Source organism: Ursus arctos, unplaced genomic scaffold, assembly GCF_023065955.2.
Source record: "Ursus arctos isolate Adak ecotype North America unplaced genomic scaffold, UrsArc2.0 scaffold_1, whole genome shotgun sequence".
NCBI classification, from domain to species: Eukaryota; Metazoa; Chordata; class Mammalia; order Carnivora; family Ursidae; genus Ursus; species Ursus arctos.
In genome coordinates, this window is record NW_026622763.1 from 41,209,116 (window position 1) to 41,226,988 (window position 17,873).

The 17,873-nt window shown below is 38.5% G+C and overlaps 1 protein-coding gene across 6 annotated transcripts in view; it reads right to left on the minus strand.

Moving 5' to 3' along the window:
• Positions 1-522: 522 nt before the first annotated feature.
• ITGB6 (integrin subunit beta 6) overlaps positions 523-17,873 on the minus strand; it is a 125,754-nt gene continuing 108,403 nt past the window's right edge. For all 6 annotated transcript variants that reach the window (XM_048214338.2, XM_044381536.3, XM_044381537.3 and 3 more), the window contains 3 exons: positions 14,354-14,473; positions 8,689-8,855; positions 523-2,680 (listed from right to left, as the gene is read on the minus strand). In XM_048214338.2, coding sequence (XP_048070295.1) covers positions 2,582-2,680; positions 8,689-8,855; positions 14,354-14,473 — 386 coding nt within the window. In that variant the 3' untranslated portion in view covers positions 523-2,581. The remainder of the gene's footprint in view (positions 2,681-8,688; positions 8,856-14,353; positions 14,474-17,873) is intronic.

Genomic DNA, 17,873 nt, shown 5'->3' on the forward strand with positions numbered 1-17,873 from the left:
CAGAAGGCCCAGATTAAGGTGTTGGCAGGGTTGTTCTCCCAAGGCCTTTCTCTTTAGTTTATAGACGGCCTTCCTCTCCCTGTGTCATCACATGGTTGTCCTTTTGTGCACATCTGTGTCCTAATCTCTTCCTTATAAAGACACCAATCATATTGGACTACGACCCAACCTAATGACCTCATTTTAACTTTATTACCTTTTAAAAGACCTTATCTCCTAATGCAATCATATTCTGAGGTACTGGGGGTTAGGACTTCAGTACACAAGTTCTAGAATAGGGACCACAATTCAGCCCATAACACTAATCCTGGTTTTACAAAATGTAGGGTGTATTGTAACCATGCAGCAAACTGCAGCCAGTTCCCTGCTGTCTCCTGCCTTTGGTGGCTGCCTCTTTCTGTTCTTCTCCTTGACCCCAGAATGAGACCAGCAGGGTGGGCAGAGCAGGTCACACAGGGATCCAGAAATCCAAGAAGACGGTTTTGTACCAAATAAATAAAAGGAATTATCATCCATCTAAGGTTCATTGTTTAAATTACCATGTTTATTTATGTCAACACAAAATACAATAAAACAGCTTACAAAAAACCCATTTATCTTCATGTAATATAACTCTTCAGTGAACAGAAGTACTACTTTTAATGTTTTGGCCTTTTCAAGGTCCAGCCTTGGGTCAAAACAGTATTCAGAGAAATAGCAGATTCTTTTCTACCTTCCCCAATATACACACAAAGGAAACTCATATTTTCTAGAATTGTATTCTAGTAATAAAAAATATCACGTGTAGAGGTGAACACTAGTGTTGTATCATCACTATCGCAACTTCCTTGTTGCTGTAGATTTTCCCCAGACCCTGGGCTTCAGTCAGGAACACAGTGGGTACATCTGCCCTTCAGGTGTCCAAGGTGATTGTTTAGTAATTCTTTTAGTATAGCTGTGTATTCCCCAAGTGTCTGATTTACCTGAGTTACTTAGAAACCAGAGAAGAAATAAGTCTTCAAGTGATCAAATGTGTACAGATCTATATGGTAGAATTGAAGAAACTTATCATAGATTATCTGTGCCAATTCAGTGGATACATTTGAAGCCTCCATTACATAATGAACTATTCACCTAGTAAAAGGTTTCACGTTACAATTTACTCAAAGGTAACAAACACTGCACCAAAGTACAAGACCTTACCTCATGCTCTAGTAGTTTAAATGCTATTCTAGTCTCAGGACATTTTCAAACAAATGATAGTTACCACTTAACTAACCAAATCTTTCCATCATTTCATGGACAAAAGAGTCTCATACTGTGGAGAGAAGAAGTAGCTTGGAGCTGGAAGATCTAGATTCTGGACCAGTTCTTCTACTCACTCTCTGAGGCTTAGCTTCCTTATCAAATAAGATGACAGTGCTTCATGAAGCAGTTCTAATAGGAAATAATATTCTACAGACTTCATCTCTTCAATCAACCTAGGGATCCCTAATTATCCACATGTAGTTTGCAAGTAAAATCTTACTTTTTAAAGTAAATACACGACGCATATTCACTATATGCAACTGAAATGTGCAAGTAAGTTTATATAAATGGAAACGAATATAGATAGAAAGCCTATTACTCATGAGAGACAGTACTCTTGATGTGTTTGCTTTAAAGGCATTGAAAGTGTTATTCTGTTTAACCCATGTTCCTTTGGCATTGTTGGAGCTCTTTTTGATTAAATTATCTGACCATTTAAAGTAAATTTTAATAAGATATTAAAACTTTCATATTCCATTTTCAGGGTTGAGATGACTATGAAACTAAGTAAAATGGATTGAGAAATATGGGAGAAGTAATGGTTTGAAAACTCAGAGTCAGGAGGGAACTGAGTGTAGAAATTTCTTCTTCAGGTAATTAAAAATTATCTAAATAATAGACTATTTTGTTTTTACTGGTAACTCCCTAATTTATTTTTTTTAACTTTCTAATTTATAAATTACTTCTTATAAAATACTTGTTTGTGTACGTGACTTTTAGGTACATGCAAATCCACAGAAATTATTAACACTTATTACATCTGGGACTTCTTTAGAAGAATTGCATCCTCTCCGTTGAAGTAAAAATCAGTATCTCATTTTTCATAGATTTTTAAAAGAATCCGCCTTTAGGAAAGGGCAGATTTCCTAAAAGTTTAAAATTAATTCGCAAGTGTGATTATTTAATGTGAGCATATGGACTTTGCGACTTTGCTGAGACAAAGACTTCAGGTAGCTATATTCCTGCAACAAATGAGATTCTAATTTCAAACATTTTTCAAATGCAAATCAGGCCCCCATGTGTCATTTTGATGATTTTTTGAGGCATTAATGCAACAGAGTTAGTATTCCTCAATGATCCCCAAAGTCACCCCTCTGCTAAGGATATTTCTCTTCCTGATTATTTTGAACCTGCCAACACAGTCTCTAACCTTCATACAGACAATGACTGATCTCCAAATGACCTATTATTATCTTAAACCAACCTCGTTTTGAAGCAACAAAAAAAGAAAAATTAAATAGTGCATTAACATTTCATATCAGCGAAGCAGACTTTTTTCATGCATGAAGTAATTCTATCCATCCGTGGAAAGGTCCATCTTTTGTTTTTCCCTGTGTTTATAGGTTACATTTTTAAAGGTACTGGTAGAGCCTCTGTATAATGGATTGGTTCCCTAAAGAAAAAAAAAAGGTTCAAATGAAAGTATGTTATTACTTGGTTTTAATATATTTTAATAATTTCATTGTCCATTACAAACTAGAAGAAGAGAGTCAGGCTCAAGCTTGGAAGCCATTTGAATAATTTTGATTAATCATACTCTTAGCATTTTAAAATTTATACATCTTCATTTAATTTTTTAATATGCAGGACCAGTGCCTTATATGTATCATAAAAATCTTACCCTGTTGGAAACACACTAATTTATAGGTAGAAAATAAGACTTTGGCTGTTTTGTTCACCCCAGTTTTACCACAGTTGAGAGAAGTGTCTAGCCAACAGTAGGCACTAGGCACTCAGTATTTACCGAATTAATAGAATGAACCAATAGGTGGTCCCCAAATGAAATATAAAGTAAAAAACATAAAAAATGGGAAAAGTGAACTTGTAGAAGCATACAGAGATGAATGACATAGTATCTGCCTTTAAGAGACATGCTGCTGGTTGGGGGGCATCACGCAAGGGCACCGATAATCTTCCTAAAATGAGATCAAAATTCAGGATAAACATCTAGCTGCTTGGGAGAAGCAAGGAAAGATCCCTAGGACAGTGAACACCTGCTCTAGATGGTCAAAGAATTCGGTGGCATTCGCTTGCTAGAGAATAGCCGTGTGGAGCACAGAGTCACGAGGCACTAGTGTGTGGGATACTGGGCTCAGGAAGACCTGCAGGTCCCAGGGTAGGTTGGGCAAGATGGCTTTGCCTTTGGGGCAGTGCAGAGGATTTGTGCCAATGTCTGGATAATTCAGCTGTGCTCCTCAGGTTGTAGATGTGTTTCTAGGAGCCATCACCAGGACAACAGGTCCAAGTCTCTGTGGGTGTTTAAAGAAACACCAAGCTTGACCCTCCAATTTCTCTCCTTTGGTTGAATTGCTCCAGGCAGGCTCAAGATGTCTGGGTAAAGTACAGTTTCTTCTCTCCCACTTTCCAAGGTTGACCACACAGGCATGGATGTCAGAGAGCCTGGGTTCAAACCCAGTACCACCACTTAAGCAATTCTGAGTCGTGGTGTCCTCACCCACAGCAGGCATTACCAAAGTGCCTATGTCATCCATGAAATAGCATACTTTAGAACAGACCCTGTCACATATCAAGTGCTCAGTAAATGCTGCCTCTTCTTTTTTTTTAAGGTTTTATTTATTTATTTGATAGAGAGAGATAGAGAAAGCAGGAGCAGGAGAAGGAGGGAGAAGCCAAGCAGGGAGCCCGACATTGGGCTCGATCCCAGGACCCTGGGATCATGACCAGAGCTGAAGGCAGACGCCCAATTGACTGAGCCACCCAGGCACCCCTGCCTCTTCTTATTAGTTCTTATTTATACCTCTTCTTCACATTTGGAATTTCCTTTCCTTTAAGTTTTGGAGAGGGTTAGAAAGATACTTTTCCCCGGAGTTTTCACACTCAACATTTCCAAGCCCATTCTGCATGTGTATGAAGTCTACGTGCCACCGATGACCCTCCAAATTACTAAATCTTGTATTTGGTCTCCTTATGCCATGAATTGTAGAGATGGCAGCAAGTTCTAGACATAGATTTCAAAAACACAATTGTATTTGTTTTCCCAATACGTTTCTCTCAGTTCTCAGAAGAACTGAATAAAATTGAAAAACATTCCCAGGCATCTCCCCGCTTGTCACCCTTGGATCTGCTGCAGTGTCTTTATTGTGAGGAAGAATCACACCTGCACTTGCTTCTATGTTGCCCGGAGCCAGTGGCCTGACCTCTGACTGAGTAACATGTTACCTTTGTTCATGTGCCTTCAGAGAGAGATGCTATCTTGGTAATGAGGGCAAACAGAAGAGTCTCCTTAGTGGTGGATGATGGGTGAAGGCCAAGTCACCCATACTGCTTCTACTCCTGAACTCCTGAAGTCAACCTAGATAATTCTGAGGACACCTCAGTCCTTATTTAGTCCTGCTGCCATAAGAACTTGGAATTTGGAGAGTGAAGAGCAAACAGATGTGGTCTTAAATGCAGGTGGAGTCGCATTGGGAAACAAAAATCATGTAGGAATTCTATTAAGTTTAAAAGACTACAAGCTATTAATTTTAAGCTGGTCATGGAATAATAAAGGACTCAATTGAAGAGGAAAAATGGCTAAAATAAGTGCATGCTGGGGATGACAAGTGGAGCATTGTCTGGGGGAAGGGGAAGCCTTAGGGAAAAGAAAAAATACTCTGAAAGAATAAATGGGCTGTGAACAGGGTGAGCTTAGATTTTCATAGGACCAGGAACTCTTTTGTGGGCTCCATCCCATATCATGTCAAACATATTAAAATGTGGGGTGCCTGGGTAGCTCAGTCAGTTGAGCGTCCAACTCCTGGTTTCAGCTCAGGACATGATCTCAGGGTTGTGAGATGGAGCCCTGTATTGAGTTCTGCACTCAGTGCAGAGACTGTTTGGTATTCTCTCCCTTTCTCTCCTTTCCTCCCCCTCGGCCCTCTCCTCATGCTGTCTCTCTCTCTCAGATAAATAAACAAACATAATAAAATGCACCCATGTTCCACACTAAGTATAATTTATATGCACTATAAAGGAGGTGACTTAAGTTGACCAAATCCATGATATTACTTTGCAGACATTCAGTTGAATGTTAATTTTGATTGTGCGGTTTTCGTTCTGTATTTTGAAGCAACTTTTTTCAGGTCTACAATATTTGGGGGCATCTCTTGCAAAGCTAGTTGTAGAGTCTGGTTATGCTAATAGGGGGTGATGGACGAAGCAGACCCCACCCTAATAGGAGGGTAAGGTGGGACTTTAAAGGCGGAGAAAGAGCAAGTATATATTGCTGGGAGGCAGTCGTGTTTCCTGCCCTCAGCTGATGATCAGAACTCAGGAGAATAAGCTCAAAGCAGGTTTTGTTGGCAGGAAAAAGTGTGGCAATGTCTAGTACTGCCTCCTCTAGTGCCCTGTGGATGGCAACTTCTCTACTGAAGATTTCCCCTGAGACATAGGCTTGGGTCTCCGTTTCATAGGGGTCTGAATTCTTTCACTATTTAGACAAGGTTCGGTTTCCCCCAACGATCTGAGGTGACCAGGCTGATTTCCCCAGGAGTCCAGGGGTGCTAATTTAGGCTGCAGATTCTGTAAATGCAATGGCACATTTTTGGAGCTTGAAAAAGTGGTAATAAGAAAGCTCTCTGTCATGACCTATAGCTCTCTTAATGATTGCCTAACTGCCAAATGCAGACCTGATTTGCTTAGCACAGTACAAAATCAATCCATGACTGCAAGAAATGTCAGACTGAACATTTTTTGCCTCTAGTTAATGACTTGTCATCCTAGAAAAAACGTCTAATCAAAGATGAATTTAAATATCTTCCCTTTGTGTTTTCATAAAGAATATGGATGGGGAGGTTATTTTTAAAAGTATAATAAAAGCTAACCTTTCTTTATGGCTATGATGAAATGTTTCAAGAGGCAAGAAACAAAGCTCTTTCTTGTCCTGAGCTCTGTCACCTTTGGAGTCCAATGGAGGCCTATGGGTCAGGAGACCTAACTACCCGAGCAACTCTGGAGGTCCCCTGGGATTTGAAGACTAGTCAAATTCAGTTCTTCAAGAAGAAACAGGTTTTAGATTAAAAATGGAATCAAACTGAGGACCCCCAAAATGGATGCACTGAGTAACATTTTTCAAATAGGATATATTAGTAAAATTTGAATTGAATTATTTGAATTAAACCTCTTTTGCATCCAAGTGAATAATTATTACCCAGCTATTATCTAGTCAAGAACATCAAATATTTGTTATTAAAAGAAACTCAATTTAACAAGGGAATAATATTTTTCATTTATGATTTTATCTGTTTAATGCGAATTTTTGTTCCATTTTAGATGAAGAAACAGTAAAAATTGAGCATTTGAATTTCAGTCATGTTCTACATCCTGAGGGAAAATAATGCATGTTTTGGGGAAATTAACCATTAATTAAAATGTTATTTTCAAGATATTAATCATTTGTCAGTATTCGTGCCTTTGTATGAGAACATTAAAATGTGCTGGTTAGTAGATACACAGCACATCATTGCCCAAGTACTTGTTTGCAGAACACCTGCATATTATTTCTATGAGGGTCAAGGCTGTGCTTGGAAGAGGCTGCAATTAGGTTTTCAGCTCCACCATGAACCAATTGTTTGGGAAGTCTCTTAACTTCTCTGAGCCTCAGTTTCCTTATATTGAAAATGGGATTATTCAGACTACTTCACAGGGCTGACGTTGTTCAACAAGCTACTGCCAAGTGGTTCTTTGTGCCAACTTAACCATATTCTTTTTCCTGATTGTCCTTTTTGACCATTGCCAGGCATTTGCTTGACAGTTAGTGATAGTTAAAAACATCTATGGCCAGGGGATCAGGTGAAGTTAACTGACCCAACACTTCAGCTTCATAATACTATGTTCTAAGTCACCAAACTAACCTATCTGGTTACATTTTACCTTGTTAGGTATGGATAAGTTATATCCTCATTGCAAATCCAAATTTACTTTCCTAAAGGGTTTTGTTTAATTATGAAAAATTCATACATACACAAAAGAAGAGGAAAGCTGTCTAACAAACCTCTGTAGACCCATCACCCAGATTCAACAATTATCAAGATTTTGCCACATTTGATTCACTATCCCTCTCTCTCTTTTGGCTGAATTATTTCAAAGCAAACCCAATCTTCATTTCCATTCACTCCAAAATATGGATATTTTCTAGCAAAGTCATCATGCCATTATCTTACCTAGTCAAATTAATCACAATGCATTGCTATCATTCTAATACCCAGTCTATATTATCCTTCTTCCTGTTGTCCAAGAAATGTATTCGTTTACAGTTGGGCTGTTCAAATTAGGAGCAAAACAAGACCCATGCATTGAATTTGCTTGTTGTGTCTAAAGGCATTTTTAACAGGAAGATGAAATAGATGAAAATTTTCATTGTCCATTGCCCTGCACCAAATGTTATGGTTACTTCAAAATAACTGTTTAAGATAGAGACATTCCCTCATCAGGATAAATTTATCCAAAACAGAAATTCCATTTTCTTTAAGAATTGAAGATATCACTATATACTTGGAGAGAAAAAAAGTGTTAACGTCAATTTATTTGGGCAGATGAACCCAAAGGAACATTGTGTTTGTCTGTATTTTCTCCAGTGATATCACTGTTTTTAGAATCAGCAATGTAAGATAATTGCTATTAGAGAGCTGGGCACACCATTAGAGATAGAAAGATGAAATTAAAACCATGAAATTGTTTCTGTGGCCCTCCAGAAATGTAATTATCTGTCCTGTGGAAAAGAAACACAGAAAATTGGAGTCCTGTTTTGTGTTTGTCTACTGTGAAGAGGAGACACATAAATTAGATCTATTGAGTACATGTATTTAAAGGTTGACACTTTTTAGGTATCTTTCAGGTAGCTGTTTAAAATTTGTTATTCAGAAGAACTAACTAGATGGTATTTAAAAAGTCTTCTCAACCTGGCATTGTGACCTATTATAAGTAATGAGTATTTCTATGGAAATTGGCCTGAATTGCCATACTACTCATGAACATTATTCCTTTGGCTATAACACAATCGATTTATGGAAGTGTTTGGATACAGCACCTATGCTTTATCAAATGGGGCCTAAATGATCATCCTGGTGATGAAGATTAAATGTATTTCCTTGATGTCCCTAAGCAGCTATATAAGGAGTTTCATGAGACTCTTCAGAGTGGGGGAAATTCCCACTGCACTGAGAGAAAAAGCCATGCTCTGAGCCCTATCTAGGTCCCAGATAATGGACAGAGGTTCCTTTGTCTTCAAAGCAAAAAAAAAAAAAAAAAAAAAAAATCATAGCTGTTAAGGACACAATGAGAGCGGTAGGGAAAGAACATGGCATTCTCACTCTCTGTTAGAGCAGAAGAAAGCTGACATCTATCTCTTCCACAAGTCACTTTCTCCCCTGGACAAGGAATAGCCCCTAAGGGTTTGCATACCGTTTGCCACTTGGCCTTCGACCGTTCTGCTTCAAATTTGGCAACTTCTTTACGATCATGAAATGACACCAGCAGCTTCCAAATGCACAATAGGACGATCCCAATGAGAAGAATAGCCAGTGAAACCCCCAACATGATCATGGGAATATTTGGGGGCTTTGGACAGTCTGTAGAAACAAAGAAAATTATATTAAGAAGATGGTATAATTGGGGCATCTGGGTGGCTCAGTCGGTTGAGCGTCCGGCTCTTGTTCTTAGCTCAGGTCTTGATCTCAGGGTTGTAAGTTCAAGCCCCGGGGCTCCCAGCATGGAACCTTAAAAACTTAAGAAAAAAAAAAAGAAGAAGGAGAAGAAGAAGAAGAAGGTATAATCAATCTTGTGATGTAGAGAAAACATTTCTCATTAAATTTTCCAACCATATTTTTTTTCCAGTAGAAGGAAAAATAGTAACCCGTTTTATTTTGCTGAATTAAAAACAAATGAGTTACTTGTTGAAGGATAGCCCTATTCCTACAAAGAAGAACAAAAGATAGCGTTTGGTTATTTAAGGCAAATGGATATATACTTGAATGGCTGACTCAAAAAGAGTTAGAATCCAAGAATGAGGATTAATACACACGGAATATATAAAGGGCCATGAAAAAGACTGCAGTTTAATGACTAAAAATGGTCTTTTCTGGGTACCTGATAGAACAGAAATGAAATGTGTATGTATGTGCTCATTTACACAAACACATGACATTCCTTTTTCATGGATTTCCTTGAAACATGAACTGTCTAGGAGATTGTATTCAAACATATAAACTCCACCCTCCTAAGAAGTTTATTACTTGCTGCTGCTGCTTTTTTTTTTTTTAATAGACAGAAGACAATGATGGCTTTTAGTTTTATTTTAACATTAATGCAGTGTTCTGGTGTCCTGGAAAGTTCCTGGACTGGGTTCAGAAGAGGTGGGTTCAATTTGCGTCCAATGTATAGTAGCTATCTGATATAAAACAAGTCCCATGACCTCTCTGAGCCCCAGGATCCTCAACCATCAAACAAAGTGGTGGGACTTCAGCATTCCCTTAACTTCCTTAAGGATAAGACTGAGCTCAGGTGCTCATGCTTATTAAACTCACAGCTTCCTAGATCCCTCCCCAGAGATTCTAATTCAGTGGGTCTTAGATGGAGCCACAGATGATGATGATGATGATGATGATGATGATGATGATGATGATGATTAACAGTATCCCAGTGAATTCTTATCTTCAGGGAAGTTGGGAAACTAGATGTACTGTGTGGTCCTTTCAACTTAAAACATTCTATGAAATGTTATTTTGACTCTATTGATGATATTAATATAATTTTACAATTACACAGCGCCTTCCCTCACTGACAGCAGAATGACTAATAATTCTTCCAATATGCCTGGGAGATGATACATTTCTTAATGAAACATTATAATTAAGCTCTCCCCTTGCTTTCATGAGAAAAAAACCCCACATAAAAATTATCATTAAGTATCTGTCTCCCTCTGCAAGAAGTGAGGCAAATCTGTGGTATCTGGGGAGGAAATGAATCATGCTTAGTTTATCCTAACTCTTATTGCTTTTAGATATTTAATAAGGAGAGTTATACACACAGGACTTGTCATGCTGCTTTCAAGGTATGGATCTATAACTGATCTGAATTTGAGCAGGACTAATGACCCCACAACAGCATGATGCCTGGCCTCACACACTTTTGTTCTTTGGATGAAACAAAAACAAACAAACAAACAAACAAACAAACCATGTAAGGACATTATGCAGAAATAAGTAAAGGAGCTAATGAAGTAGTTACTATGGTATGAAGATCTAAAGACTGCTTCCAGCATAACAAATGAACCATGGCTGCTTCTAAGGGGTTAGCAACAGTATTGCAAAGAAAGTGGCGGGCATGTGTCAGTGAGAATATATACTGGCTACATCTTTGACTACGGAATGTCTGGGGTGGGGCATAGCATGTTCTTGTGGAAAGCAAAATGAAGCTTGCTAGACCCTGCAGCCAGAATGTGAATTAGGAGGGCTCTCCCGTAGAGAATAAATAAAGGAGGAACATGCATGGCCTGGCAGAGATAATTTTTTAAGAACTTAGGGTCATTATACATTTATACATTGAGAATACATTATACATTGAAATATTCTACATTTCTCAGGAAAAGATTTTGTCCCAAGTACCAGAGCAGGTATTACACAATAGAAATGTCCACTATTTATACTGTCTTTAGTGTTTCCTGAGATGTTCAGACTGAAGGCATGTTTCTAGGTGGGGGAAGAGGCGCCATGTTGCCTGTCAAGTCCTGGCCAGTGCCAGCTGGTTCTCAGGTCCTGAATCCCTGAGCTGCCAGCCTGCCAGCTCTGTCACATGCAGCTATTGAACCCAGAAATGTGACTTTTCCGAATTAGGTTGTGTGGTAAGTATAAAACTCACATTGATTGTGAAGACTTAGTATGGAAAAAAATAAAGCATCTCAATAATTTCTGTATTGATTACATGCTAAATGACAATAGTTTAGATAGAATGGATTGAATAAAACATTACTAAAATCCATTTCACCAGATTTTTACTCTTTAGTGGGATTACTAGAAAATTTAAAATTACATATGTGGTTTGCATAACATTTCTATTGCTGCCGATCTAACAGGTTTCCATACAGCCAGTGGGAGGCAGTATAGCACAGTAGTTAAGAGCACAAGCTCCAAGCCAACCGGCCAGATTTTCCCAGCCAGCACTGGTACTTAATTACTGCAAGACTTAACACATTTTTTAACTTCTTTTTGCCTCAATTTCCTTGTCTGTAAAATGGAAATAAGAGCAATATGCTTTACATGGTTGTTATATGGAAGGTACTAAAAGAATTAATGCATGTAAAACATATGGAATGATACCTGGCATATGTAAAACATATAGAATGATACCTGGTATATGGCATTAGTAAGGGCTCAATAAATGAGACCTGCTATTATTATTAGCAGTAGTATTAGTAGTATTACTACAACTATACTCTTCCTGCTTTTCTATCCTCAAGAGTTCAAAGGCCTGGAACCTCCACATTGGGACCTGTGGGTGTAACGTCCACACCTACATTCCTGCCAGGAAGGCTCCCAACTGTCATTCCTTAACTGTGGCTCTTATGAATGTTGCTCTTCTTCTCTGAAAATTCTTCCAGATGTAAGGAAAAAGACGAGCAAAGATCCCTCTACATCCGCATACACCCTGATGGTGACTGTTCGCTTGGTTTCTTTTGAAATTTGTTTGTAGGACCGTGGGAATGCTTAGCCTTCACTTCCTCCCTCCCATCGTTGCGTCTGATGTGCAGTCCTGGGATTCTCCAGTCTTAGTGCTGTGAGAAGGGCTTACAGATTCTAGGACAGGCTCTGTCTTCAGGGCCCCTAGAAGCTTGGGTCCTACCTAGGAACGGGAATATTTGCCACGGAGAAGCATCCTTGGAGCTGTCAGGTGACTCCTGTTTAGCCTCGGGAAGCTAATTTTCTCCCTCACTTTTCCCAACTACAAAAGCACAGGGAGAAGAAAAAGCCCTAATAAGAAGTCATCAGGGAGTCTGAGTGCTTTTGTTTATGTGCCACTCAGATTGCGTGGAAGCACCAAAACAAACAAACAAACAATGACCAATAGTTCGGTAACAAGGATGCCCTTATCAGCTAAAGGCATGTTTCTTTCTGTCACACACACGCAAGATAAAAATAAAAATAAAAGTAAAACCAACCAGATACAAAAGCCCTTGAATTAAAAACAATTCTGGAAGTTCATTTTTGTTGTTTGGAACTCATTTTTCCAATGGAATCAATATTAAAAGGAATGGCTTTGATTTCAGGAGGACTTGCTAAAGCTCCTGCCACTGCCACAGAGGCTTGGAGGGTGTAGTCCCACGAATCTGACTTTATAAAACACATAACGAGGAGGCAGGTTTTTTGTATTAGGTAATTCTTCCTTGTACAGCAGGATTCACATTAAATTTCCTTAACTAATGGCCTCTACAAAGTATTTTATATATGCATTTCAAAGAAGTTGATTTATATGAAATTTTCAAAGCAAGTCCCAGGTGCACTCTGCCCACCTGAGCTTCAAGGCCAAGGTCACAATCATACCTTTGTATCTTGTATTGTGCTGACTTCTACCTCTCCTTGACCCTCAACTCTGCAATGTGGTATTTTTCTAATATTTTCTTCCTTGGTTTATACTGTCTTGAACTTACTTTTTGGTTACTTTGGTATTGCTTTGGTTTTTACACTCTTTAGTGGTGGCAGTTTGATTCTCTTGGCTTTAAATTCAGGACTTAATTATTTTGTTGGCACATTGATAAGCAAGCACACACAACAAAACACATCTCCCTGCTAGCCCGCCCTTGCTGCTATTGTCTGGGCAGAACCAGGCTCCAAGCTTTTTGGAAGACGAGAAGGAGGTTGCTGACAGGGTCTGGAGAGATCTGATTTAATGCAGCTGTCATTTCTGCCAGAAAGATTTAGGAACACATCATTAATTGAAGACAGAAAGAGGCACCTGTGAATATCTAAGACCACAGCCAGGGAGGTCTTGAAGCCATCCGTAGCAGAGTAGTATTAGAATGCAGAGTCCTTGGGGCGCCTGGGTGGCTCAGTCAGTTAAGCGTCTGCCTTCTGCTCAGGTCATGATCTCGGGGTCCTGGGATTGAGCAGACTTCCTGCCCAGTGGGGAGTCTGTTTCTCCCTCTCCCTCTGCTTCCCCTCCCCCACCCCCACTTGTGCTCTTTCTCAAATTAAAAAAAAAATGCATGGGGAGTCCAGGGCCACACATCACACCTGCTGACTCAGGATGCACAGGATGCAGGCATTTTAACAAGCCCCCAGGTGAGTCTGACACTCACTAAAATTTAAAACTTCTCAATAAAAGTACCTTTTATACTATTTTCTTTTCTACCTGTATAAACTTCTCTCTCTCCTTCACTGAAGAGATTTTTATTTGAGAGCTTCCCAAGTTCCAAGCGAACTCCATATGGATGGTATGGGTGAAAACCCACAGAAGCGATGGACTCTTTGTATGTATGGATCACTTCCTTCCTCACCTGCTGCTTCATGTCTTTTCTGACTCAATGACCCATTACTGTAGGTTATGAACTGGCACATTTTTATATGCATTATTCTATTTAATCCTTGAGTCAACCCTCAGAAGAAAGTACTATTATTTTTCCCATTTTACAGATAAGGAAATAGAGACTCAGAGGCAAGTATCTTCCAGAATATCAAGCAGCTATTAAGTGGCAGAGCAGGATTTGAGCCAAGGTTTGCCTGATGCAAATCTCATTCTTTTAGACTATTATGCTCCTCACTACTAGCCATTCCTAAAGATATACCTTCTTCTAATATTGGACTTTATCATAAGTCCATCTTTCTATAAACCATCAGCCAGCTTTTGAGGTAATAATGCTTAGTACAAATATATCTTGTTATGCGGGCTAAGGAAGAGACATTGGAACACATCAAAACTTTCAATAGGTATATTTCAATCACGGAGAAAGTAGAAGCACTCTATCAAAATTTTGGCAATGTCTCTCCTGGAGAGCTACCACAAGCATCTTTCTGGTTGTTTCTTCCTCTCCCATGTGGTATCACTTACCATTGACAATGGAAGGCATGCCACCCACCTTTCTCACTGATGCTGTGAATGATGCTTTTCCCTTCATTATCTGTAGTTATTAGGAATGTAATAAGACATTCATTTTCTCCTTGCAGAGAACAGGGAACAGAACTATCCTTTGAAAAATCTGCAGATAAAGGAGTCATTCATTAGATTAAATGGGATTCCAAAAGAGATTATTTTTAAAGCAAAGTGGTATTAAGTTTTAATATGCAAATAAGAATTTCCAACACTGCAGAATAGGAATAGAAAAGACATAGGATTTTTCCCACCACCTGAAGTTTTAGTTTCTATTCATGTTCCAGAAGAACAGTTCCAGGTGTGGTCAATCAGGACTGACCATCAAATGCACTTATCATACTGATGGGGGGCAGAATTTCAATAGAGTGAAAGTACTTAAAGGCAGGTATGCCTAGTTGTTTGGGGAATAGAATGGCTCTGATTGTGGTAATGAGGGGGCTGTATGTTCCTCTTGGCTGACAGCATCTGGGAGGAAGCCTAGATTACATTTCAGAAAAAGACAACACAGCCCAAACTGATACTGATACTTCTAAGGGGGCCTTTCCCACAGTCAAGATTGCTGGCCATGTATTGTCACAACAGTAAATACCAATTAATATCAGGAAATGGGCATTGAAGTGTTATGTACTCAGGGATTGGGGGATGAAAGTAAACCCCAGATTAAAAGGAACCCAGTTGACAGTTGGCCTACCATTCAATATAGCCCTTTGTTAATTCAAAAAAAAAATAATAATAATCCAGTTTTCCTCAAATCTTTTTCAAAAAGAAATGTTTTCTTACTGAGCTTATTCAAAAGGCAGAAAATGAATGTCACTACAGAAACTGAAAATAGAGTAAAATGGTCAGTCCTAGATGTCAACATTATTTATCAGAATTTGTAGTGGTCTGGTACCTATGCCAGAATTATGTAGCATTTTCCAAATTAAAAAAAAAAAAACCCAAAAACAAAAAAACCCACAAAACTTGCTTAAAATTCTCCTATCTTCTAAGTTGGAGACTTTGTAATGATACTGTTACAAACACTTTTTTTGGAAACCAAACTGTTTTTCAGAAACTTATAAACAGAACAACTGTTTGCTTTTAACCTAAAATTTTGACATGATCCAATATTAGTGTATTATGTATGACACAGTGGGTCAGAGTATTGAAACTGGGACTGTCCCAGATAATCTTGGACATACTCTTGCTAGACCTATAACGTTTCTTATTAGCTTAAAAATAAAACAGTTTTAATAAAACAGAATCTATATGTGTTTCTTTGATTCTAACAAAGAAAAAGTAAATAACATGCTATTCATTGCTCAACAATGCTGTAGCCACAGAAAGAAAAATGTTAAGTTGTTTTTGCATTTAATTTATAAGATAAAAACCTCATGTCAGGGTCTGTGAGAAGAATGTCTGTATTATCTATGAAAAAAGGGACTAGTAAAACATTTAGCATTTTGGATAGGATTTCAGATGATAGATTTAAGTAAAGAAATTGCTTTTGAATCTATTAGAAGCATCTATTTACATAGGACTATTAGGAAATCTAATTCTAAATCATTCTCATCTGGTCATTCCCAAATGTTTAGGATCTTCTAAATCACCTGGGATTTTTTTCAAATAAGGATTCCAGGGACCCTCCTGGGTATCTGATTTGAGAGGGCAGTGGTATGCACAGGAGCTTGTATTTTAGTGAGTTGTTTAATAGTATTTTTAATATGGTGATCGGATTATGACATTTGGGAACCTCTGGGCAACAGTTGATTAGTGATATTTGTGTTATTTTGTGTGTATGTCATGAGTGGGCACTGCATATATAACTCATACTTTGGTCATTTTTAGATGGCCTTTACCACATGTCCTCTTACCACACTGCTCCAATTAATTAGGATTCATAAAGTCTTGGAGAATATGCCTTTTCTTGGTGGAGAGTTTTTTCCCTCCCTCTCTTTCTCTGCCATGACAGTGCACACCTACTCTGTTCCTCTCGAGCTTACTTACTGGAACATTTTATTCTTGGGTAGAAAATACACAGATAGCTTATAACACTCCTTTCAGTAATATTAATCCTGCTTTTTTATTTTCTTTTAAATAGCTACAGTGAAGTACAGAGAGGCTTAATTTACTTCACCAGGATTATTTAAGTTTTCACGGAACTGTTAATATGACCTTTGAGTCATGACTCCCTTCTTGCTTTAATTACTTCACCACTCTTTTCCATGACTGTTATGACTCTAGATTTAGCCTGTTTGGTCATGTTTGGGTATTAAAATGGTATTATTGAATGTGCAATGAAAGGGTCCAGCTTGGGTTGGAGATTTGCATAATTAGCCGCTAAGGTTTTCTTTTGTTGTTTGTTAAGGAATGGACCTTTCTTTTTTACCCTCCTTTATGAGTGCCAGCACTGCTGCCCTAGAATAATACAATGAAAATAAGATCTCAGGCAGTCCATGAAATTTTACTTAGAAAAGGAAGAAATGCGAGAATGGGGGTGAGGAGGCTGGCATCTAGGAAGGTCCAGGAAGGATACAGAAATATAAACCATGTGCATATGCACCACGGAATTATGACAACTACGTGTTTAAGACCTGTGCTCTGGGGACGAGTCAGGAATTCTCAGGGGCAATAGTTTCCCAAGGAAAAGAAAAGGGTTCTGTGGTCAAGTAAGTTTGGGAATCCTTCCTTACTCTAATTCTTACTTTTGCATCTCCTGAAAATTAACAATGCACATTTAATGTAATGTGCATAATTTTTTAGGAGTCCTGCGGGGGGGAAAAAAAAAAGCTTAGCTTTCCATTTCCAAAACTGATATGACCATGGGTGCTATGTCCCATCTAATACTTTCAGAATTAATGTCCCATGGAACACACTTTGAGTAACAATGCTCTGAATACATGAGTGTTTGGGTAAATTAAAAAGTGACTTTCAGCAAAATGGAATGAGTAAAGTTAAACCCTGAGCATCTTTAGAGATGCTCATGCGAGTCTCCACGGCACAGTTAAGGAACAATGTCTTTGGGTTATAAAGTTACACTATTTGACTTTATTCTCTATGTCCTTGTTGGGGGAAGGATGGGCTGATAAAAGCCCCTGTGCAACAGCAAATATGTGGTGATAATTTCAAGGTGATGTGATCAATGCCATAACTGAGTGAGTAACTTGAAATAGAACTTATAAAAAGTCTCATTAGAACAGTGACTTCTTGAGGCACCTGGGTGGCTCAGTCGGTTAGGTGTTTGCCTTCGGCCCAGGTCATGATCCCAGGGTCCTGGGATCGAGCTCCGCATAGGGCTCTCCGCTCTGCAGGGAGCCTGTTTCTCCCCCTCCCTATGCCTGCTGCCCCCCCTGCTTGTGTGCTCTTGCTCTCTCTGTCTAATAAATAAATAAATAAAATCTTAAAAAAAAAAAAAGAAAAGTGACTTTTTAAGTCATTCATAGGCTGACAAATATATTTTTTCTCTCAAATTGAACAAGGTTAGTGCTTTAAATGGAATTAGGAATCCAGTTATTATTTTCAGTTTC